The 26972-nt window shown below is 37.0% G+C and overlaps 1 protein-coding gene across 1 annotated transcript in view; it reads right to left on the bottom strand.

Annotated features, from left to right (window-relative positions):
* Positions 1-1419: 1419 nt before the first annotated feature.
* The window catches only part of LOC309881350 (uncharacterized protein), a gene marked incomplete at its 3' end in the record, with an annotated part of 37256 nt that continues 11703 nt past the window's right edge, over positions 1420-26972 (bottom strand). Inside the window, exons 2-5 of the mRNA XM_082767213.1 lie at positions 17817-17897; positions 7574-7667; positions 2338-2411; positions 1420-1473 (exon numbers count right to left, since the gene is read on the bottom strand). Coding sequence (XP_082623339.1) covers positions 1420-1473; positions 2338-2411; positions 7574-7667; positions 17817-17897 — 303 coding nt within the window. The remainder of the gene's footprint in view (positions 1474-2337; positions 2412-7573; positions 7668-17816; positions 17898-26972) is intronic.

The raw sequence follows: 26972 nt of genomic DNA, 5'->3' as shown, positions 1-26972 counted from the left end.
TATAGATGAAAAGAACTCTGAACATTGAAAGATGTTAATTAATATGCCATACATCTGTAAGACATTTGGATTTTAAGTTACTTTTGTCAGCGTAAGAAACTTGAATGAGGGACTGAATTTATACAAGCTTATAAAGGAAGGTGTATACGTACCTGTAAAGAAAGGTGCAGTGTATATTTTTTTCTAATCAGACAAGATTTAAATATTTTTTAATATCTTTTGTGTATCACTACTAAAGAAAATGGCAACTTTTCAAGCTTTAGGAAAAAAAGGCAAGAAAAGAAAAGCCTTTAGATGCCCACAGTAGGTGGCATCAGCTACTGACCTACCTACTAATAAGGCAAATGAAAGGAAAACAGCCTGAGAGGAACTAAATAGCAGTAAGACCATGTCTTGAGGGAAGAACAGGCAAAGGAGACACACAGTGTTTAATTCACCCTGACTAAAAAGCTTTCTCAAACCACAAGTTGAAGATGCTACCATATATAACAGTGTTACGATAGGAATATTTAATTGTATTTTGGTCCTTTGACTGGAATACTGCTGATATTGAATTGCTGAACATGGCTGTAGTCAGGAATTCTGATAAGTCTTTTAAAAAATACCATATAGCCTGGAAGCAATCACTAAGGCTAGTCAAGCTTCTGCTTACAGTTACAGGACCACAGTCCTACTAGATGGTATAGAGGAAATAACTCTGAAATCAAATCAAGCTAGCTGGTCTGGTTTCAAAACCAGCACCTTACACCATAAATAGAAATACAGGACAGAATAAATTGAACAGAAGACTCAGAATCGTGATTATAAATGCCTTCACCAGCTGGTCTGGATATGTGCAATATTTATTAAATTTTCTAAACCTGTTTCTGTCCCTTAAAAACTTCTTTATAATATTTAGAAAACAGATTTCCTTAGAACATGACTATCCTTGCACTCAGTTCTAACCAAATAAATACTTTGAACTTGTTTTTAAAAATCATAAACTTCACTCTTGAGCAGTTTATCATTCGTTCCTTACAATAAAATGAGATCAACATTAGGAGGTCTGTTAATGTATTTATTCATATATTTAATATCTGGGCTAATATACACTGGATAATAATATATTGCTAATTGCACATAGATATATTTAATATTTAGTTAATGTCTGTCTGAAATAGTGTTCTGATCATCCTTTTTAAGAACATCCTCAACCATAGAACATTTCTGCTGTCACTGACACAACCAATGCATTATTTCCAGTTACGTATTTTTCACTGCAATGCAGAAACTAATCTTGGTACAAACTGTGTTTCTGGTTACATTGGCATTAGAATTATTTTAGATTTATAACAAGCACAATTTGATTTGTTTATGACTGAATTAATATAGAAAATAAAATTAAAATATTTTAAATACATGCATGTAGTTTGGGATTTTTTATTGACTAAGGCAGTGAGAGGATTGAAGCATCAATGTTTTCTTGCAAGTTCCCTAGGAAAAAAATACATAAATAAAAATAAAAATAAAAATAAAAAAGCATCTATAAAAAAAGTCTCACCTTTTTGTTTTAACAAATTCCTGCAACTTCTTCCCATGGCTTTAGCGAGTCCTGGAAATTTCTCATATAGGCTATACCATCGGCAAGAATCTTTCCCAGATTTCTCACCCTTTTTAATTTGTGTCTCTTAGTTACCTGCTCCATCTTTTCCTTCCCCCTCCTTTCTACTCTAACACTAATAGGCTTGCTGGAATCTACTTTCTAAATGAAATCAGTCAAGTCACCTCAGCTTTGATTGTTTTATTCCCATGCTGTAGAATGAAAGCACTCTGCTGAATCAAAAATGTCCTACATTCAATTGTCATAAATAACAATGCACAGCAAAGAACTTAAGCTATCAACATAAATAATACAATATGAAAGCATGCTTCAAACCAGATGCTGCTTTATTTCTGTCCAAACAGTTTGAAGAGCCTGTTAAAATGCTTCAAGTTGCTGTTTATAGAGGGTCAAATGAACATTTTTCAATTAAATGTGTCCCTTCTGGTTCCTTAATGATTAAATACAGTGGAACAATAGCCATTTAAAATAGCCAAAGAATATCTGATGATTTTTTATTGTTAGAATTGTTAAAATAGGAGGAGTTGAAATGGTTTGTGTGAGGTGAGAGAAAAATGCTCTGACAGCATCAGAGCCACCTCAAAGATTTCGACAATTTGTCAAAAATCACTGCACTTTCCAAGTAGCCTTTTGCAGGTCTCATGGGAAAATAACAGCATCTCTCCTTCAGTCAGACTGGCAAACAGTTTTTCCCACAATCTCCCCCAAATGCCTCCCCCAACAGTTCTCCCTTATACCTGGTGATACTGAAACTTCATCTGTATCAGCTGTAAACACAGGATGAGGACAAGTATGTGTATATATCCACTGCCTGTAAACAGACAACGTCAGATGCTCAACCAGCCTAAGTCAGTGTGGCTCTTCAGATCGGAGATGACCCAGGCCATATCTGGTTTATTTGGAGATCAAACACAAATATAAAAGTCTGTCTAACAATATGACCCTAAAAGGTAGGCTGAGCCTACCTTCCCCTGGAAACAGCCTTCCCAATGACTTCTGTGTACTTGTGATTTTCGGAAGGGCTCTCTCTTTCTAACCATCAAGACTCCAAGTTTGCCTCCTGGATCTTCCTCCTGCTCACCTGTGTCAGGATTTAGCCCACTGTAAATACTCCACTTGCCTATATGTCATTAAAATTGCAATGGGTTTGAGTTTTGTTGGTTAAACAAAGCCTTTAGGATCCACTTTCATCTGTAAAGCAGAGTTAAATTTTATTGAAAAAAAATAGTCTGTCTTTGCACAAAAACATTCATGCATGCATAACATCAAATGTTGACCTAACTACGAAAGAAGATGATCTTATTTGATGAGAAATCCACCATTTTAAAATGAAATATAATAATAATAATAATAATAATAATAATAATAACAACAACAACAACAACAACAACATAAAAAAGTAAACAATGCTTTTGTTCTAAATGGTCTGGAACAAAACTGTATTTCTTTTCATGTTTGATCACAGCTTTAGTGACTTGTCAGGATTCCGAAACTCAGAGCTATTAGGCTACTACACCACAGTAGCAACCCTAAGGATTAATACGACTTGGTATTTGCTACTTTTACTCCGTCCAGCTAGACTTACTTAAACCTTGCAGAGCAATAATTTGCTGTATAATGAAAACAAAGACAGCAACAATTCTATTAAATTTCTTTAATACCATGCTGGAGAATCTGCCTTTTTGTGTAAACATACCCAGCATGTGACGACCAAAATGGTCAAGGAACAGCAATAACAGGTAATAAATTTTTGCTATGTGAACTTCTGTATTTAGTTACTTATAATTATCCATAGCTTCCTAATATGCCAGGAGATTTATGAGACATATAACTAATAAACAAGAATCTTATTAAACTGGATCCATCTAGATCCATCTAGTTTATGATGAATTATGCTAGGTTTCACAGTGCTTTTTTGTAAGTAGAATGTGTTTTTTGTTTTTGTTTTTATTTGTCTTTCTCAAGAGGGAAGACTTTAAAACTCTCCCTGGCTCCACAGAGGTGACCTGACACTCTGTTTGGCCTTTACATGCATGGGCAGTGCAGGCAACAAAACACAGGGAGACTTCTTCCACACATGTAAGCCTTACCAGAGCTCCAGAAGTCTCTGCTTCTGGTGAGAGCAAGATGTGCTGTCCTATGCTTGATGTCTTAAAAGGGCAATGAAGGTAGTGGAGTATATTAACTTCACTTAATACTCTACTGCTAAGTACTATCTGCAAAACTGACGTGAGCTGAAGTGGTCAGTGGTACAGTGGTAGGGCTACCCTCAAGTGGATTTCTGGGGATGGGCTCCCCCAGACCTGTTTCACCTTTGCAGACCCTTCCTCTTCACCGTTCTGCTTCTCACAACACCCTCGTCAATGGGCTCTGGATACACAATTCAGGGCTGGGTGGACTGGGCAGACTATGGCTGAAAATTCAGCAAAATGAGTAAGAAAAGGTCACTAGTGTGTTAAAAATCCCAGTAGCCATCTCAGATGGGTACAGTAGCCAGGCTCCCTCTAACAGACTCCATTTCCACAGATAACTGATGCCCATTAGGCCCAGCTCAGCTGCACACATTAAGCTCTTTGCACTGCATGAACTCCCATGCTAAGTGAAGTGCATCACTGTAACTTATTTTCTGCACCTCTACGTTAGCTTTCTCAAAAACTATAGCAAAAATAATGGTATTTGTTCTGTCTCTCCTTTAGCTCTCTTTAATTACATATTTATCCATCCCTATCTTTCTACCTTCAGAACAAATTTTAAAAGTACAGTGGAGGTGAAATCATTTGCTTTTACACTATAGCAAAAGATTTTTCTGTTCTCAGGTACTGTATTTCAGCTCCTGTGGAAATACAAAATAAAACCTTTGCCATCCAAGGAGTTCTGCCAAATTTACACCATTGAAATAAACTGAAATTATGGCCCAAATCCTTTGATATGTAAGGTAGAAGCCATTTAATTTTAGTCAGACTTCCCTCCAAACTCCAGAAAGGATCTAGTGAAAGAAGTGAGTATAGTAAGTGATGGACCTCCAGTATTTGGCTCATGTTAGTTCTAGGCTAACATTGTCATCCTAGGGTGCAGAAATAATAGTTAAACACAGGAATGGATTGCTTAGAGGATAATAACAGGTGTTACAACTATTAAAAATAATTTAATAGTTCAAAAAATAGTGACAGATGGTTATCAAAATTTACTTAGCTGAAGTCAGTCCTGCCTTCAGGCGGAATGATGGGCCAGATGATCTCCCTTTCTGATCATTTTATTATGATTCATTCTACGATTTGCTGATTCACTTTCCTCAGCCTCTTTTGGGAATTCTTCATGTGACCATCTGTGAGCATGGGCACTAAATATCTTTCCTCAATACTATCCAAGCACTGCAAGGAGAGGACAGAAGAGCCAGACCATCCTTCTTCTGCACAGAAGGATGCACAGTCAGGGAACAGACAAGATCCAGTGTTTCTTTCATCAGTCCTCCTTTTTATCCTTTGAGATAAATTTTTTTTGAGATAGATTTTTTTACCTTATGTAGATCTGCTAGCCAGCTCTAGCTCAAAGGATTAAGTGGAAGAGAATGGGATGCTATGGTTTTCTTCCCTTTAGGGTGGTTAGAGCTCAGCTCTCATCCTTACACGTATGCTCACCTTTCTCCACATAAACTGAAAGTGAGTCCTTTATGAATTCATATCCAGAAACATTTCACCTACACAATCCACACAATCATTCTTCACCTTGATGTTACTGGGGTTCACTGACATTTAAAAAAAAAAATAAAAATTAAAGCTATCTTTCAGACAGAATTGATAATTACTTCTCCCTGGTAAATTTATCAAAGAATGAAACCAACACTTTCTATGGGTGCCTGGAGGGTTTGTATACTTCCTAGCTGTGATATTTCTGTCAATTACTTTATTTTTGACTATGTTTCCTGGAATTTCTAGTAAAATCATAAGCAGTGGCTTGTTGCCTGAGAGGTTTGAAAATACTATCAGCTGATTTTCGGACAGCATCAGTTGAGCTTGTGAGTCGTGAGTTTCTGCTGCCAGCAGTCAGTTATTGTTTTCAGGATGCTCTTAAGTGAGCGTCCTAAAGATGTTCACATTAAAACTGCATTCCCAAACTGCCAATATTGAGCCATAATTTCCTACAAGACTTTTTAACATTTGAGATATTTGTGTAAGAATGGTCAGCCCACCCACACACTGCACAGAAAAAAACAGTGCATACGTCATTCCATTTGCCTGGATGGGCTGAGCTTTTGAATGAGCCACATATACATTTATGAAAAGATCTTCTACACATGGAAACTCAATTTTTATCTTTGGCAGCTCCACTGAAGAACAGAATATGAAACTGACCTGAAAAACTAGCATTTACAGGGGGGAATCCAGTTCTCCTTTCACTAACACAGATGTAAATCAGGAGTATGCCTTTGACAGCCCGTGATGCTGCACTGCACAGGCAGTGTTACTGTGCAGGGAACCAGGGCCAGGGCAGAGAGCTGGAACACTGCCAAGCTGAGGCAATATTGGGTTGATACCTGCTCTGAAATCCAATAGAAACCCTTGTCTCCAAGTTTATCAACTCATGACTACAGATGCTTAAATAGAAAAGAAAAAGCCCCTGTGTGTTTGTGAAATCTGGCCTTTATTTTATATCACTTTCATGACAAAAAAGTGTTCAAAAAATGTCTTAAACCACTACTTGGGGATTTCCTCCAAGCACTATGCCAGCTGCTCTCAGCCTCCATTGTGAAATGATGGGCTTCTGGCATAGCCAAAGTACTTTACACTCCAGCAACCACTGGATGCATAGCAGCCCTTTGGGAGTCATTACCAACTGGTGTAATTTAGGGCAGCCCTGAGGCAGCTCTAAGTCACAGCCTCCAGGAACTTGAGGCTATAAAGGTGGCATAACACCTCTCCTTTAGGTCTATAATTTGCAATAACATTTACAATACAGACTGCATCGTATTATTTCCATGTTTAATTAGAGTAAAGAATATCAAACATTTTACTTTAACGCTACCCTGTGTGCTGTTACCAGCTCTGTATGTGATTTAATGGGTGATCAATCATTCACATATCGGTGGTGATGTAAACCTGATGTTCATCTGCTCTTTTCACATTGTGCATGGATCTCATGTAACAAGAAAAGAAATATCTACCAGGAATGTGGTAGTTCTGTGTTGCTGTTAAATCTCAGCAAGTTCTTCTAGAATCCAAGAAGTAAGGTAGCATTAGTTTACAGACCAACTTTTCAGTGGCATTGTTCCAAGTCTGTGCTATTGGCCAGCCTGGCTTATGCTTTGCTTCCATGGCCAAATATGTGATGCTTGACATGTCAAGTCAGCTGCTTTTTTTTTTTTTTTTTTTTTTTTTAAGAGAGAAGATATTGTTGATACAGCTGTGAAAGGATCCTTTCTCCTTTCCAAAGAATTGTCACTAAATTACATTAAGCAGAGGGAGACTCTCTTCATTGCTTAATAAACACTCTGAAATGAAAACATTGAAGGTAGGAATGGATACTTTTGCGCTGCCATCATTTTTCTTTCAGCCTTTTCTCACCAACCATATGATCTGATGCTGCTGACCACTTATATTTCAAATGGGTATTATCCTGCCATTGATCCTCAGATACATCTTCTGTTGAAATCACCAGGAAAATTGCCTTTGTGAAATCTGAAGGATTAGACCTCTTAAGGGGAAAATTCCCTTTATTTCACTGTTTCAGGCCAATGAACTGAGTCCAGCTAAGCTCAGGAAGAGATGGGGCCAAGTACAGCCAGGGTTGGCAGTGTCCCATGGCAGGGGATGGAGGAGTCACAGGGGGCAGTGGGAGGTTGGTGCCTTGCAGAGAAATCCTGGGGAGCTTGCAAGCTGGCACACGGCACGAGTGCCTGCCTGCTGGGTGTCTGAGGAAAGGGTTGGGATGCCTCAGACGTGCCAGGCAGGGAGGCTACTTGTGTACCATCCTTACCTTTGTGCTGGTCTGCAAGTGCTTCTGTGTCATTCCGAAGGACAGCTTCCCATTGCTCCACTCCAGGAGCAGGGGTAGAAAAGCAATGTGAAATCTGCCAGGGAAACAGAAGTCATTATTTTGCCAGTGATAACAACACAACTTTGTTTTAAGCATAGTAATAAAACAAAAGATGACAAGTGATGACTCCTCTGAGGTACTTATAACCTTAATAAGAGCTCCATTAATTTTTCATGTTATTGATAAAGCAAATTAATACATATCTAAAACCAAGCAAAACATAAAAAGGCATCAAAACCAAACTGAAATCATTGAATCTTATTTGTAAAGATTGCCATTAAAATAATGTAAATCTGTTTCTGTAAATTAACTTCATGCATAACTAGAAATGATTAGCATGCATATCTACCAACCTCTGTGTTTGTAATTTTGGCACACATACTAATGTGTTTAGTATTTAGAGCCTTAGAACTTCATAGATGAATATCTGAATGCCATGATAGGTAGCTGAGGAAAAAGTTTGGACACTAATTTGGATACCTGCAGGAGTCACAGGAGGAACTCAAGGAACCCAAGATCCTATTCACCAATATCCTCTACCTGCTTTGCTGACTTCAGGTAGTCTGAGCAGATGTGAACCCAGCCTAAAGGCCTACCATGTGCTGGTGAATTTAGCAAGCTCTCTGTAGGACAGTTCTTCCAAAACTGGGAGCAAAAGGCATTGGTAACAACTTCTGCCAAGCTCTTAGTGTTTTGAGAGTTTGAAAGAATTCAATCCTCTCTCAACTGTGTTTGTGATAGACTTTGTTTCGGTGTTTGTTTTTGTACTCTCTGAAAATAATACTGTTTATGAACTAGAAATGGGCATTTGGGAATAAAAGGCTAAACAGGAATATTCAATGCTGGTTGTTATTATTGCTGTTGTTATTATTATTTCTCAAATACAGAGATAAAGCCTTATTTTAAGTTAAGCATTTCCTACTTCTGCCTGCATCAGTACTAAAGCTGAAAATTTATACAAGACAGTTTAGTGTTTGAGGATAGAGACAATAATCCACATTCCCTGAAACTAGCCAAGAGGGTAGGCTCCTGCCTGGAATTATTTACATTCTCTGACCCTTTAGGCTCAACTCCTTAACTAAATGAATTTCTCTAGCAGAATTTGTAGCCCTAACCTGTTTGTATTTTACACATGTGGCGTTAAGATTGTAGCAGAATTTTACAAGTATCTGGCATATTCTTGATACCACATCTGGTGAGTATGGACACTGTTCATTAGAATAGTTCTGCAAACTGATAACATGCCAAAGCTTTGACAGAAGTACTTATGGTAGATGTCAATCATTTTTCTTTGCCAGTTTAAACACATACCCTTCTGGGAGTAATTCTGATCTATTCTGGCACACAAAACATAATGAACAATATTTTCAGGCTTTGCAGATGAAAGTGAGTCCACATATTATATGTACTACATGTAGATCACTAGACAATTATGAGAAGGAAGAATGATATTTATATACGTTATCGGAAAAAAAAAAATATCTGTGAGAAAAAGCAGTTAAAGTTAAAGGCTATCTCTGGAAAATAGGGACTGTAAGAAGAAGAAGGAGGACAGTGGTGACACTCTACAGCAGTCACCAGTGTTACCCACATCTGGTAGTTTCTTCTTCTGCCAGAACTCCCTCCTGCCTAATGGACTTTCCTTCTCTTACAAAACTATAAGAAAAAAGTTATCAAATGTGAGAGAGACTGAATTTGACAGCAAAGGGATAACAGCAAAGAAAAAAAATCATAACCTGATTTCTGACATTTATAAAGTCTTGCATTATTTGTCAATTTGTTCTTGTTTTCTCCAAGGAGAAGGGACTCCTAGTGTAAATGACAGAGCCAGAAATGGCCCCTCCAAGAAGTATGAGACATCTTTCAGAGCCAAACGTATGTCACACCAGAGAATTTCTTGTATGATGGATATATTGATTCCACACCCTTCTTCTCAGTGTTGCTTGGATGTAGATTTTCATTTATAAATTTCCTAAGCTACATTTCAATGGTGATTACATGTTAATAATAAAGTGGGAATAAACAAATATTCAAATGAGCTCTAAATCTTACTTTTGTTCAATAAATTGCATAAATAAAGCACACAACTTTTTGGTCTTTCACACAAACACACTGGATATATCTTAAGTATGTACTGGTAAAACACTTCAGGTCTGCTGAATACAGTAAGTATTCATACTTTTAATTTAAATGGGGATTAAAAATTATTCGCCTTTTGCCATGCACAATATGCATATTATAGTGTGGATATTGTGTTACCAATTCACTGTAACTAAGTACTTCTTCACAAAAAAAAAAATAAAAAATAAAAAAGCCGGGGGTAACGGGAGGGGGAGAGCAATTTCTGACCCGATAGACCATAATAGACCCTTTCAAGCTTGTTTGATGCAGCTGCCATGAACTGAAAAAAAAAAAATCATACAAAATGTCCTGTGTGTAGAGCAATTTAATATGCAGAAATATGCATTTTCAGTAAGATATGATATCTAGTTCAGGCTATTTTAAATAAATGAAGGTACTGGTCCTTGTTATTATCTGATGGTGAGGAAGGCTTCAGATTAGACCTGTCAATAGCTACTAACTAGCAAGCAAATTTCCCAAACTACCTTCCTTCCTCACTGACCAGGGTGATACCATTTTTGCATAACATGAGCTTTTATGGGCATGCAAAAGCAATGCTGTGGTACTGAGAAAATCTGAGAGAACCATACAATTCAACCAAAACTGTATTTTAAAATTATTTTTAGTGGCTTAAATAAAAACATATTCTTGATTTATTTTTTTTAACGTGTTTTTCAGTATGTTCCATATTTTTAAATTTAGCCTATCGCATCAATATTTTATATGCCATCATGAATACCATCCTCTTGTTAATGAAATAGTGATTCGAGCCACAAAATTAAAACCAGTTGGTTTGTCAAATCCCAAGCTTAAAAACAATCCTGTAAGATGACTGGAGAAAATATACAGAGTCTTGATTATCTCTCCTGGTTATTAAGTACTGACGATAAGAGTTCCCTTGATTTGTCCCAATGATGTAGGACCCTGATGCCATCTGACAAGACCTGGGGATGCCATGAGGCCTCCTACTGCCATCCCAGAAGAAAATATGGCTCTTACAGCCCCTCTGTCATGTTTGACATCCCCACTTGCATGCCTCAGATACCACATTGCACCTCAGAGGGCACTGGACACTCCTGTTTGGGCCAATGAAACAAACCCTAGAGGTTCATATCTTAAATTCTTAATATGATTTGTATGTGTATGGGTGGCGTGTGTGAGAAAGTACGTGTTTTTATTATATATGAATCTCCTTACATGTTCATACATGTGTGTCCATGTATGTTATTAGATATTAGAGTAATTTAAATTTCCTATAAATTGATACAAATTATATTTTTCCCTTAAAAACATCTCCTTACGTAATTAATTTTATTTTTACCAAGAGGATTGCAGCAACCAAAGCTCAGACTATTTGCCTCTTCCACTGAATAATCGTTGCAAGTTTTAAATAAAGAATCAAGCGCTGGAGCCAAAGCACACTGAAGTCAATAGGAGTCTTTTCATTTACTTCAATGGGCTTTGAATCAGAGTCTAAATTCTAACTGTTGCTGAACATATAGTACCACAACATTTTGTGTGGTACTCTGTGTGGGTACTGTGGTAGAGTTTACTTGGGAAAACAAAGAGGGACACACTCTTAGATGGTATGACCAGTATTATTGCACATAAAAACTAGGTCCTGTGAATATCAGCTATATCACAAAAAAATAATCAAACAATTCAGCTGTGCATGCAAGGATGTATATAGCTAGCTAATATCTATCAAGGCCAGAAAACAACTCATGCTGATGCTTCTGAAACCACTGCCAAAGAGGAAGAGATATTGTTAGTGCCGCTGTATTCACATATCAAAATTAGAAGCAGTATTACTTTAAGCAAGTTCTAAATTGTTGTTCTTCTAAATTATAGCTGCTACAAGATGTCTAAACAAAATGTCTAAAAGTGAATTGGTGTTCATTGTTTCCAACACTGATTAATCAGCAGTAGTCACACTGTGCTTACTGCATGCTAGTAGTATTCATACATGTATGTCCAATTTCAGTTTCAGAAACTACAGTGAACTTATTAAGTAATTTTCCCATCTGTAATATAGTGTCTAAGTAATACAGAGTACAGAGTGTTTCCAGCTAAAAGCTATCTGACGCCTGTGTTTTGAAGGTAAGCTGAGGAGGTCTTTCCTCATTCCCTACCTCAGATATGTAATACAATAACAGATACTATACATTACAGTGACATTCCATTATGTTGCACAGCATCATATATTCTTAGCTCCTGGGGGAAAAAATGACCAGTGGAAATTGAAGCTAGCTTGTGGACTTAGCCAGTAATCCACTGGATCTCAGCCAGGTTTCCCAGCCAGATTCTGTTCAAACAGATATGTACATATGAACACCGACATAACCTTGAGTTTAACTGATTTTTAGTAGTTTAATATTCAATTAAAAATGTATTTTCATCCTGCCATGATACTGCAACCAAAAATGGGCTATGCAGTATGGGTATAAAAGAGAGACTGATTTCAATGGGCCCCTTCTGAAACCTTTGAAGACATTACCTGCTCTCAGAGAATGTTGAATATCTTGAGAATGACTTATTATATCCTTATCAAATTTTAAATATCATGCTGTTAAAAATATTAGTCACAGGAGTTTGACAACAGTGTTGCAGTGAAGTTCTCTTGTCTATATGAACATGGATAACCCGATACATAAAACCATGTCTCATTTGGTGGATGGCATCCAGTGGTAAAAGCTGAGCAATAAAAGTATCCTCAGAACATTGGCAATACCCTGCCAATAGATATACTGTACATGCCATTTAAGCCAGCTGAGTACTGCCTTTCCTCTCCCTCCCTCCAGTTTTTCCATTCCCTAAGGGGCAATCCTTTGGCGAACAACCCATTTAAGTCAAACAGCTATCATGTAAAAGTGAAGATGAACAACAAAGCACATCCAAGGGAAGCAAGTTAAGATCTAGGTCCTGAGGTTTCAAGGGCGGGGGGGGGGAGGGAGGAGGGTCCTAAAGAAACTGAGACAAAGAAATTCTAAAAAGGCACTTTTTTAGCTTAAAAAAAAAAATAAGATTAGAAACCAGCTTGTATGAGCCCAACTGTGATTAAAAAAAATAAACCTTTTATAGTTAAGACAGGATTATTTTTTTCTTTTTGTTCTTTGACTTTTCCTTGCAGAGAAAGAGGCTATCTTCACTTAATCAGAGCAAAGAAAGAGTGGCTGAGGCAGAAGCAGCATCATGTGGGTGAAGGTCAGGCCAATTTTCACCCATGTGATGCTGCTTTATCACTCATGGAACAAAGATTAAGGCCTTTCTTTTCTTTATCCTTTTGTGCTTTCCCCCATTACTTTAACAGATCTGAACAAATCCCAGGCAGTTCATCCAAAAGTTCCTTTTAGCTACATTTAGTTCAGATCCTCTGAATTCCACATAAGACTTCATGCTATACCAACATGAAGAGGATATAAAACGCACATGTGTAGGGAGAAAAATGTTACAGAAAAACACAAAAATCATTGCACAGAACGTGATGACAGTGAAGGCCTTTTCAGCTGCAAGAAACTAGGCACATCCAGGAATCAGAAATATCTGCTTTCCTGTGCCCTTATTTTTAAGGAAATATGCTTTGCTGTTACACCAAAATGATGCACAAATATTGACATCAGTTAAGATGATGTTAACACGGTAAATCTCTAGCTAAGCTCTGGGCTTCTGAAAATAAATCACAAACAATAACAAACCAACCAACACCATTAATGCACAGTCCATTGCTGCCCATATGCAGACGTAAATATGCTATAACACAAAAAAAATGAGCTTACAATGTATACGTCTACATACGTTATTGGCAGCCAGGTTGCTAAACCACATTGTTCCAGAATTGTATCAATTGCAGAAATAAGAGAGGATATCGTTTTTATGCAAAGTACAGAGAGGCTTGATCGAAAGGGCAGTTGTTTGATTTGATTCTGCATTTCAAATCTGTGGTTTTATTCAGGTAGGGTTAAGCAGCCCTTCATAGCTTGCTATTTATCTCCATTTCAAACCATAAGGCTTAAGGAATGGCTGTTGATTATCATATTTATTTCATTTATCCAACTCTTGATATTTTCAAATGGTTAGTACAATATGTTGAAATAAATAGCAATCAATTGCATAAACTTAATGACAAGAAGGTGTACTTATGTGACACGTCCTGGCTATCCATAATATTTGCAGTTTTGCATAGACTAATTCTGTAATATTTTACATATTAAAATATATGAATAATAAAGCAGCTAAGCATTTTGTGTTATTCATGTTTATTGGAGTAAAATCTTGGCCTCACTGAAGTGAACAGAAATACTGTCTGACTCCACTGGGGCTTGGTTTCACCCACTGTTTGTAAAGGAAATGTAAAGGAAATGGTTCTCTTTTTTACTTAGAGTATTTTGTGATGTGTAAACTGCTAATGTAACTGAGAAGTCAGCACAGAATAATTTAGGGTGGAAAAGACCCTTAAGACCATCGAGTCCAACCATCAACCTAACACTATCGTCTATCACTAAACCATGTCCCTAAGCACCACATCCACATGTCTTTTAAATACCTCCAGGGATGGTGACTCCATCACTTCTGTGGGCAGCCTGTTCCAATGCCTGACTCCACCCTTTCTGTGAAGTTCTTTGTGATATATGTCCAGCCTTAACCTGCCCTGGTGAAACCTGATGAGGCTACTGCCTTGCATCCCATTACTTGTCACCTGAGGAAAAAGACCAATACCCTCTTTGCTGCAACCTCATTTCAGGTAGTTGTAGAGAGCAATGAGATCTCCCCTCACTCCTTTTCTCAAAACTAAACAGCCCCAGTTCCCTCAGCCACTCTTCATATGTCTTGTTTTGTAGCATGCAAAAACTGTTTCAGTAGGATAATATACAAATGCACTCTGGCTCATGGTAATAAGAAATTAATAAATCTTGTTATATATACATTTATTAAAAGCATAGTATTCATTTTGCTCGTTACTTAAAAATCTTCATATTCATGTTCCAGATTTCTGATGAAGCCCAAATCATTGTCATCATTTTATAAAACCAGAAGATACCAATAGTTTTTCGGATCATTTTCAGCCTTAGCCAGAAAATGCAACAAATCCAGAAAGTCTATTTCATGCACTCTAATAAACAGTTTGGTAACAAAAGCTGGAAGAACCTCTCATATTCCTATGTAAATCCCACCTCCTTTCTTCATGGAAGAATTTTGAAATGTGTTTCCCCCTGGCTATTTCCACAGACTATAATTCTTTTTATTATCCTTTCAGTAGCAGGTGGCAATTTATCATTCTTTCTATGATTCTTTGGTTGTAACCAAGATTAACCATCTTTCAAAACAGATAAATACAGATGGAAAACTAGACCTTTCAAAGTTCCTAAAAACTCTGATTTTCAAGCAATGTTTTTGTCTCAACACAAGCAAAGGGCTAAGAGCTGAGGCTGCAGCCAATGAGACATGACACTCTGGGAGCAAGGGTTAGTCACTGTAAAGATGTTTCTGCCCTCAGTACTCTCAGTCCCTGTGTGCTTTTCATTCTCTATTGGAGGAATATAAATTTGAGTAAATGCCATGTGACAGTGTTGCTGCTGTGGAATTTATTCATTTTTCTTGAGTAGGAAATCAATTAGTAATTACTTAAGGGCAGTCCTTATAGGCCATCTAGGTTGGCCCTTAATTAAGCAACAAGACATGACAGGCAATGCATTTCTGGGCAATTTAGCACATCTCTTAGGGAGTTTTCAAGGCATGAGGCCGAAGGTCAAGTGACTTTAACCACCTGAGAAGTGCAAAAATCCCTTAGAAATGCACTGTCTAGAATGACTTATTGCTGTTATTAAATGGAATTTGTGAATAAAAATAAGAAAGTGTCAGCCCCAGGCATGAATTGGACATTATTAATATGGATATGACATTGTTGACAGCTAATCTAAAGCTCCATTTGTGTCCTGAGCTCTAGAGCTATTTCATTATACTGTATATTAAAACAGGGAAGATACATGGCATTCTTCATTCACACTTTTATTGGAGCTGTCCAATAAGAATGAGGGACATAGTTTTCTGAAATTTGCATTGCATATCACATTTTTGGGCTGTAATACAACAACTAAACCTTGTATGCCTAGCATCCCATTTCTGGATCATAATGTAGAAGTCTCCTGACAGAACAAAACTTCCTTCCTAGGAGGCAAAATCCCTGTTCCTCACACAATCTCCCCTGCAACCAGAAATCTGCTCTGAATTTGTCTCCTCATAGCTCAGCTGCTTCCCCTGTCCCCTGTTGCTCAGTGTCCCTGCCTGTGCATGTCAATGCACCCAGGCTGAAGAAGTTTACTAGTGGCAGTGCCATGTAGAGATGGATAAACAGAGCCAATTTCAAGGCCTTCCTCTTACATATGGTTTTGTGCTTTTTTTCTTCCCCATCGCAACATGAATGGCAACTTTCCAAAGAGCATGCATACTTTCTAAACACCTTGCACTGAACATGCACAGTGACACTGCCAAAGCAGTGTTTGTTTCCTGAAATTTGAAATCACAGAAAAGAAACTGAATGTCTGTTGTAAATATTATCTTTCCCCAGACTGACTGTGTATAGATCTACATATTTTTGCTTTGCTTGTTTCTATTGGCTTAATTTGTTCTTGGGTTTCTTGGTGTGTTTGTTATTATCCTTACCCCAACGTATGCTCAACCCTTTGTCGGTTCTGTTTGTTGATCTATGGTAACACCCATTTCCAAAGACCAAATTCTTGCCTGGGTCAGCTCTGAGCAGCCCAGCTCTAGCCTTACTCTGACCAGCAGAGTTTTCTTTTCTCCTTATTTTCTTTCAGAATTGCTGGAAGGCTGCATGCATGTGATCTCGAGTTGCCAGGGGATTTCCAGCTGCCCAGGAATTTTCCTGCTGCAGATTTTCAGTCCAGGAATGGCATGCATCTTGTTGTTGACAAGGCTCACTCTTTCCTTGGAATGTAACAGCCTATGCAAGCGTGCTGTATGTGAGCACTGTACTGGCAAGAGCAGGTTTTCTGTCCTGCAGGACTGCGGTGCAGTCACACATGAGTCCAAGGAGCATTGCTGCATTTTCCAAGAAGCATCGTATCTGTGTAGCATGTGGTGTTCAGTTCTTCTGCACATTCACAAGTACATCTAATATGCTATGAAAGTAATGGATTTATTGTGCATACCTCAAATACTTTAAGGGTATGTGAACACACATTTGTGCCTGGGAAATCCTGCCCAGAAATACAGAAGTACTGATGTGGAGTCTTTGCTTAGGCATACTGGAACCAAAGTAGGTTAATCTAGAGCTGTCTATGCACACAGATAATTCAGGGGAATTGTTATAGGATTACAATGCAGAAATATTTTGTATATTTCCTGAACCTATCTTAACCACAAGGGAGCGTCTCAGTTGTGGTAATCCTGGTGCAAATAATGGTAAAACTGGTATATATAGTATAACCATTAAAAAATTGTATAAAATGTAAAAATGGTTTAAATGAAAAATTGGAGGGTTTCAAAGATACATTTTGAAAATTATTTTTAATTATATTTTATACAGTAGTGATCCATAAGGGTGTATTAGATTTTTTTTAATGTTTTTTTTTTTTAATGACCTGTTGCGCTTTTGTTTGTGCAAAGTTCCATACACTGCAGTTTGAACCAAGTAACTAGAAATGGAAAAGTAATCGGTACTAGTCTAGGACCACTGTACTAAGGGAAAATTTCTTAAAATTGCTAGTAACAAAGATTCGGATATCATCTAGGCACAAGGCCATTCTATTAAGTCTGAACTCAAGAATCCTTTTTAGTGCAACATTAAAAGCAAGTTTTCTGGACATTCTGACTGTCCTGAACCTGGTAATTTACTGTAAAACAGATGGAGACATTATGACATCATCTTATTTAAACTGAAATAGAGACCAAAAAAAGTATGTCATGTTCACATATCAATTAAGAACCATTTTTTTTCATTGTTCACCTAATATAACAAGTAATAAAAACCTTAAAAATCATAATGACTATAAAAATATGCCATTGTAATGAAACAAAAAAAAATAATTAATTAGTGTCTCACATTTGTGGTTTGGATCATGCTGAAGGTGATACTGAGCCACAAGAAATGACTAACGAGTTGTAGTCTGCAATCCAAGATTTCCTGAAAGAGCAAACAAGTAAATAATTAACCCATTAACCATCTTAGTAGCAAACCCACTGTATCTACAGCAACCACTATCACCCCACATGAGCTAAGGCAAGTGTTCTAAGACATGCAGTAACTGCTTGGCATTTGCCTGAATTCAGCAATACCTGACAGTTCTGAACTATTTTAATCATGATCAAAAGGATAAAAAAAAAAAAAAAAAATTATATCTAACTATTTTCTTTAGAGGGGCTCACAGCAATTGCTGAGCTCTTACACTACAATCTCAGCAGCTGAGCTCCCTCCCGTCTCCCTTGTCTCTTCTGGCACTGGGTGCAGGCAGCCCCAAAGTTCAGGTCTGGCATCTAGAGACCATAAGCATTGGCAAATCTGGATGATTTTCTGCTATTTTTCACGACAGAAAGAAGTGTTAACATAATACAGCCATTGTCATGAAAGTACATTTATCACTGTCAGTACATTTATCACAGGTTCTTTTTCAAAACAGGAAAGTTCTTAGTGAGTGACTGAAGGATTTCAGACCATGATATTTACAGTTAATGTAAGCTGTTGCTTTTAGTATGAAATCCAATGTAAATTCTGCCCCTTCATTTTTATGATCCCCTGTTCTTTTCAAAAGTAAATTATTGAATTACAGTAGACAGAACTATTGAAAAAGATACGCAAAACAAGCAAAAAGCAAAACAAACAAACAAAAAGTAGAGAAAATCACTACAATGTGGAAAGATATTGTGGTCCTGGGTTGAAAGAGAGAAATAAATGTAGAAATGCTGTGGAAAGCAGAATCAAGAAAAAAATAACATAACAGAAGAGGTGAGAGGAAGGGAATTAGAAAGCAATGAAGACCAAGTGAAAAACACTTTGTAATTCTGACAAGGATGTAGAAATGAGAAGAGAAGGATTATTTTTATGACCCAATTAAATTAAGTATTCTCTCAATTATTTTGCCCTCTAAAATTACACTTTATGTTATCAATTAAGATATTTATCATGAATATCTGCAATATGTTTCAGTATCAACACATCTCCAACACCTTGAAACTCCCAGTTGCAATGCATCCAGACTAGAATCAATATAATAATAATAAAAAAAGGTTGAACACTTATTCAATCTCCTGCTTGTATTCACTCTTTAGAAAAGGCCTATTCTAGTTCATTTCTTAAAAGAACAGAACTATGTGAAGAACAGAATTCGCTGTTTCAGAAGGAAGACTAGATGAAATGAGCTAAATATCAGTACTCCGTATAGCTGCATGTACAAAGCCTTGTTTATTGCCAGTTTAATGTAAGGGCTTACTGAAGCATACACACACACACTTCTATATATTTGGTACGCATTCTACTAGGTGACAGTGGTTGGCACATATATCGTAGCATATAAATTTTATTAAAAGTGTTTCTGCTATAGTAACATTGGATGTGCTGGGGACTATAAAAGATACTTCCATATTTTTGTTCACCTGCTATGGTCAATTCACTGGATACTAGATATACTTGCAGGAAAGTATATATATGTGACACAAATAGACATGTGAACACTGACATGAAAGTCTTGAGAATGAACAATGGAAACTAAAGACCGCTCATTATTCATTACTTATTTTAATTCATATTGAAGCCATATTGGTAGCTTTTTTCCCTTGCATAGTATTCAGGTGTTAGAAAAAAATCTGTGTGTTACTGTGGGGACAAAAAAAAAAAAAAAAAAAAAAAAAGCAACCACCCAATAATCAAAGATTGCTGTTGCCGTGATTTTTTACTAAGTGATGTGAAAGATATGTCTCTGAACTTCTATTTAACTACAGAGAGTTTACACAGCTTTTAAAGACTTCTTTCTTTTTTAATAGCACAACTCATGCTCCTTTGACTTCAACACGCACCAATTATTTGTACTAACTCTATTTCTCCTTTGAAACACAAGCTGTGTTCAGAAAAGATTTCCTGTCTCTAAAGATGGCTTGTTATAAACAATAGAAATGCACTGAAATTAATCATTTGACACTTCTTTTCCTGGTATCTTGCAAAGAGTAATAATATCCATATGTGCTATAACACATTTCTAAAACATTTTTTCACTGAGTGATGCAGTTTTGTATGTTAACAACTGCATTTTAATGAAGCAAACATTATCAATAAAGAATGAGTCTACATTTTTCAAGGAGCATTTGGACATCACTGACTTTATTTCATTTGGAATTTCTGAAGACTTTCCATTGAGGTAACATTTACTTTTGAGGTGTGTAATTGGGACTCAGCATGCTCTGTGCTGTAACTCTTTGATGTTCAACAGTGCTGTTTAAAGAAATGAGTTAGAACTGGGAATCCAATATCTGCTAGGAAAATTCTTAAACCCACAGAATGGCTGCCTATTTTTTCCTTCTCTCTTTGTGTGTGTTTATAGTCTTTTTCTTTAGGATTCCTGAACTGACATAATACAAGCAAGGTCCCAATTATCTGCATAAGTAAGTCAGGTTTTCTGCTGGGATTAAAAACACTTAATAAAGCTGGCAAGCAGTCAGTTAAATTCATACTCAGAAGAACTGCAGTGTTTTTGGTCTGGGGATTTTTCTTTCATGTTTTTTATTTATTTATTTATTCCTTTCCTTTTTTTTTGTTTTGTTTTGTTTGTTTTGTTTCGGAGTTAAACAAAAAAAATAGTCTGATGACCTATTGGTACCTCAGGGAATGATACCACATTATTTTTCTGCTTCTGGTTGTAATCATTTGTCTCTTTAAATTGACATCAGCTGAGGCCACTAAGACCCTCACACCAAAAGAAAACTTGAAACTCCTTGCACTGCCTTCAAGGCTTATTTTATACTTCCTAGTTTGCTTGTTTTTCATAAGGTACAGTATGTATTCTGGAGTCAATTTCCTATATTATGGCAGCCTAATCATCTCTGTCCCTTCTTTTGCCCCCTCCCTAAGGCAAGCTCCTTCTGGACAATAATTTTTCCTCTGAGTAGGTCTTTCATTACCACAGGAGAAGAAAGTGATGCATCCCAGAAGGAGTAGATGACAACCTTTTTCAGGCTCCTGAGCTACTGTTTTCATTCTGGGAGCTGTTTCTTAGTTTGTCTTTCTGTATTCAGTCATGTCATTACAGGACTGTCTACCATATAGCTTGGACCATTCCTCTAATAGCAGGCTCAAGGGAATTGTGTTCAGGTTTTATCTCACTTACTCCGCTTCTAGTCATGACTACTGTGCATCCTAAGCTATCCCATAGGATCTACATTTTTCCTCTGCAAAACGTGCTTTTGCTCCTGCATCAAAATCAATCACAGATCTGGGGCCCCTGAGGGGTACATCTTATCCCTTTTCAGAATACTCAGAAAATGATGGGGGGGAGACTGCAGAGAAAGATCACCTTATCCATCTGTTTTACACAGATGTTCTCACAGGGGATGGAGGCCCAATACAACAGAAACACACTGGTGAACTTGGCAAAAAGTCTCCCTATGTGATTCTTCAGGAAGCAACGTTTAGAGAGAGCTGCTTCCCAGAGTAAAGCTACAGTGACAAATTAAACAGGAGATGGACATCTCTGAGGTAAGGTTTTCACACTTACCCTCAACCACAGAAGAAAACATAGATCATCTCATCTGAAATTTTCTGTGGCAACTCACCTGATCTGATTGAGATGGTCCCTCCTTTACCATAAAGTGCCATTTCAGATTAAGAAGCAAAGAGACCATACACACTTCTCCCTTGAAAGGGTGATATCCTTAAACCAGCACATGTTGGTCTTAACATTTAGGTCTGGCAGAGCATTTACTGAAGAAACAATATTGAAATGGTGAAATAAGTACTTAGGCAGAGGGGAAAAAAATTACATGGCATAAACGGGTCCAAATTCTGTCTCATGCACTTTATTCCAGAAGGCTGTACAGTGTCCAGTGCCCCATGGTGTCCCTGTAGGAGTGTGGTTGTCAGTAAGACTGACATTTCTTGCAACTAGAGGAAGGGCTACTTCTGCAGCATTCAACAAGGACACAATGTCTCCCACACAGCGTCTGCAGCCTGTAGTCAATGCAGTCTGCAGTCAATGATGTCCCATCGCAAAACCTTATGAGAGATCCACTTACATGGAGGAATAAATTCACATCAGTGTGCTCTGCTTGGCCTCTTCTGCACATCTATATGGTGTCTCTGAACATGTTTTTACACTGTTATTTCCAGGCAGTGAACCACACTCCTGGTTTTCAATAAGGCGGGCAATTAGTGGCATGCTTCATTCTCCTCTTGGTCAGCACAAGGATTCAGGAAGGTGTTTTTTTCCTGTCATTTGCTTTCTACAAGCAAAATCATCCAAGAGTCTCTCCATCACTTTCAGGGAACTGTTACAGAAAAAATGGTGCCTGGCAGGTGGATCTAATCTCTATACTATGTCATTTATTTTGTATTTTGGAAGCATTTCTGAATCAATTTATAAAGTATTTGGTGTAGTGTGCTGTATGACACAATGTTATATTGGTTCTGTTACTCAAGTTATAACATTTGCTATAATGTAATAAATTATATAAGAATAAATAATCTACTGGAGTCTACTGATGGCAGCATGCAGGGAAGGCCCTTCACCACATAAAATGTGGCAATTGTTATCGTTAAGTCTGCAAGGAGTTTCTCTTTTAAGAAAAGTTTTCTAAATGGTAATAACTTTCTAAAATGTTCCCCATTTTTGGTTGTAGATTTGGCTGTTCAGCTGGTGATTTTTTGAAAGTTTGAACAAAAACAGCTTAGCTGCTAATAGCTGAAATATACACAAAAATATTACTCTTTTAAAAATGCAGCCTTTGGTAAAAATAGAATCACAGCTGACATGACTCTGGTACAAACACTGAGTTTGGAAAGGAAATAGTCCTCACCAAGGGGTGTGAACAGTCTCATTCCAAACAAAATGGTTTTGATTTGTCTGAGGTTTAAAAAAAATAATGCTCAGGACCTGATCTGAAGCCCATTGACGTCAAAAGAAAGATTCATAGTGCCTTCAATGGGCTTGGGATCAAGTGTGAATGGAGCACAGCACGGGCAGCTGTTTGAGGCCATTGCATCAATGTGATCCACTTAGCATCTGATTCCTAGAATGAGTTTTAACTTTGCTTCTGGTTTTGGGATAGTGTGTACAATTGGCATATCCAAAAGTAACAGCAGGTGGAAAATCACCGATTAATAATTTTTTGTCCCTGCATTAAGAGTTCCATCTCAAAATGAAGACTTGGTGACAAATTCTGTTACACTAACAGCAGAGTGGAATTTCAAGGTCATTTCAGACTCTTACTGATGCCTTGGCCAATTCCAGATTATTAATTTTCATAGAATCTGCCACCTGAGATTTCAGTTGGGCAAAACTTTTGAGCAGAAAAAGCCTGTTGAACTGGACTCTGTGGTACATTCTGTAGTTCTATGTTTTGGTGAGGTGAGCTGAAAAGAGGAGTTTCCCACAGGAGGGCCAAAGACACATTAAGGTTATTACACTTTGAGTGACTACGAATGTATGAGGTGGTAGATCAGATATATAGGCATTCGATTAAGAAAAAAGATTTATACACTCAGACTTGAACAACTTCCTTTACTGCCTATTAATGAGCGTAACTGATGCTTTGTTGTGAATATTCAATCCTCAGCATACAGTGTTGATGCAAATTAATAAAATTACAGATATTCTCTGCTAGCCAAATGTGAGTAAAATAGGCTGCAGAAATATCTGTTTGGCTATATATTTTAGTATCTAAATGTTTTTCAGGTGGAGAAGTGTCAAAGCACTGGAATCTCCACCTGGGATAAAGCTGTGTCTTAAGTACAAGAATTTCCTTAGAAAAAAGACCATGTTAGCCTGATGAGAATGGACATACAGGCAGAGAACAGACGGTTGCTTGAGATCCAACAAGATTTTTTCCACACTATAATGTGGTCTGAGGTTGGTACATATCTGTGTTGAGGTTCATCAGCCAGTTAGCTGCTTTAGTTGACTTGTGAGGCTGGAAGCTGGGCTGGAGGGACAGTAAGCCAAGAGCAGGAAACTATGATTCTCCATGATGGAGAAAATGTTTCTTACACTGAGTATATCTTGTCAGAGAAGGGATAACATTAGAAAGAGAAAAAACCTTCACCACATCCCATTGCAATTACTATTTTTTCAAATTAACTGTCTAAACTGTTTAGCTTCCTTTAAAATCTGTATAGTGCATTGGCACCAACAATGATCACACCTAACCAGCTGTTGGAATGAATGTGCTATGTTTCTCTTAAATAAAATAAACATTATCTAACTGACCAGAAAGACAAATAGAATATTTTCATTTATTACTAATCAATCCTTGATGTCTTAAAAGCAGCAGTTAAAATTCTGGATTAATTACTGGTGATGTTGAAGCATAAAAGTAATAAAATTTAGTACTACTGGACAATTGTTCATTTTGAATCCAATAATGATTTCCAATAATGATTTGTTTAATTATTTTGAATTCTAATGCTGAAATATTTGACTGTACTGAGGATAAAAAATAAATAAATAAAAAATGTATCTGCAGAGGAATATAGATCTAAGCTATCAAAAGTCACTAAGTGTATATTTCTTATATTACTAGACTTGCCAATCTCATTGTTTGAATAAATACTTCTTGCAAAGCATACTTTTATAATATTTTCTTAATCCTGACTGCTTATTTTATTTTCTTTTTCTACAAATGTAGAATCTCTAGAAAGGACCTTGGCTCTACACTTTTTCCAGATCAAATATACATAATTAAATGTGTTTTCTTGCATAGTACTAGTGATCAGATTCTTATGAAACAAACACCTGCTGGTGGGGAAAGAACACTCAACAGCAGAATTTTCAGAATTGTTTCCTTCTATTCTTCTATTTTCTTTACTTTATTCACATCTTAATAACTGACCTGCTTTCGCTTGGACTAATGGTAACAATAATATATTACAATGTTTAGTATGATTTAAAAGTTTTTGCTTCTAGACATTCCTTGCTAACAGTTTCCTCTAAGTGGATGCAATCTACTGACCTGTGTTGGATTGTGAGCTGAGAGTGATATATTCAGGACTATAGTCACATCTTGTTACGTAGATATGCAAAGTTTACGTCACAAGTTCTACTTGAACTGCATCATAAAATGTACAATTGTTCCAGACACAATAACCAATTTAAAATTGAAAGTTAATTCATTACATTAGTAATATCATTTTGCCTATGGGATCATTTGTCAATGTTGCCATAAAAGACTAATGATTTGATAACTGAAGAGAATTTATTATAGTAGCAATTTGTATTATTATACTATAAATAAGAGTGTGTTGTCATTTCTATAATAAATCTGATTTTCAGTGGACTATTATTAAGTCATAAAAAATCACCTTGGGCTGAATTAGATCTATTGGATGTACAATAATAATAATACATTAACAAAATGTACATTTAATCCAGTGAGTAATATGGCCTTGAAAAAACCTTAAATGTGAATTAAATTAATCACAGGCATTATTTAAATAAAGATTGGAATATGCCCTTCAGATACTGTCTATACTTTAAAACAGAGGTCTAAGAGTCTGATGCTGATCTTATTTGCACTGTGTAAATCATATGTAACTTCACTAGTGTCAGCAGACCTACTCTAGGGAAAAATGATCCCTGATGAAAAATATCAAGAACAAAATCAGCCGCTGGATATAGAATTATTCAAAATCAGTTGTGTAGGACGGGCTCAGGTAAGACGTAAGAAGTTGTCAAGCATTGTACACACTGTCAGACTTTAAAAGACCTGTTAGAGAATAAAAACGAAAACTATACCTAGGGAATGACACTTGGCAATTTCTGTTTAACCTTGGCCAGGTTGTATCCATACTCTGAATAGTTACCATTGACGATAAGGATGTCAGTGTCTCTTCTCCCTGGGCATGCAGGAATTGGCCAGGAGCGCATCCTCCTGGTGCCCCCTAGGTGTGAGCCCCCGCAAAACGTATAAGGTGGTGTTGGAAGAAGATGGGCCTACAGAGATGCTGAGCAACATCAATGCAGGTGGTGCACAGCATTTGCATTTTACTTACATGCTGTGGTGCACTGGGGGCATTGTGTCTCTCTAAGGTATAATCCCTTCCATAGTTCCCCTCAGAGTGGTATGAATCCACAGCACCCTTTAATTAAAACTGTGCCTAGAAGGCACAACTGAGCCTTTAGTATTGCCACAGGCTTTACATATACCTTTACTTGCAAATTGCAGATAAAAGTAGTTAATTTAAGTACAAACCACCTCTTTTTAAAAAGAAAGACCTTGATTTACACATGGAAGAGAAAGTAATTATGTTTCACAAATGTCACAGCTTGTAAAGAATATTTGATAATAATTAATCATTAAGATAGAAAAAAAATTAAAAAGGCAATTGAAGTCAGTTTGGAGCTGAGGTCAAAACCTTAACCTCTTCAAGGAAATTTTACTTCTCTTCTCTTCTCTTCTCTTCTCTTCTCTTCTCTTCTCTTCTCTTCTCTTCTCTTCTCTTCTCTTCTCTTCTCTTCTCTTCTCTTCTCTTCTCTTCTCTTCTCTTCTCTTCTCTTCTCTTCTCTTCTCTTCTCTTCTCTTCTCTTCTCTTCTCTTCTCTTCTCTTTTCTCTTCTATCCTATCCTATCCTATCCTATCCTATCCTATCCTATCCTATCCTATCCTATCCTAGTTTTTATACTACATGTATCACTGTAGTATAAAAATTATACTTTCCAGCATACTAAATTAAAAAATATGATTACATTCCATCAACCATTTAATCAACTATAGTCCTTTAAGTCAATCACAGCTGTGACTGCTCAGTACCTTGCAGGACTGTGAAGCATCCTTCACAATTCTCTAGCCACTGGATTTATTTTTTAATCCAGACTTCCTATCACTTAATTCTCATCATATCACTGAATGAGTGAACCCTAAGTGAATCTAATCCTGACATACCTCTACCCCTCCCTCCATCATCACCATGCCAGTGCTTTGGGTGTCTGTATTTATAAATGGCATTTACCCTCCTAACCACTTTTCTTAGCTACTCCTCTGCAGAATGCAGAAAAGCAGAAGC

The sequence above is a fragment of the Aythya marila genome, assembly GCF_965140915.1.
Source record: "Aythya marila genome assembly, chromosome: 9".
NCBI classification, from domain to species: Eukaryota; Metazoa; Chordata; class Aves; order Anseriformes; family Anatidae; genus Aythya; species Aythya marila.
The sequence above is the reverse complement of the archived record's forward strand: the minus strand, read 5'-3'. Positions and strand labels throughout refer to the sequence as shown.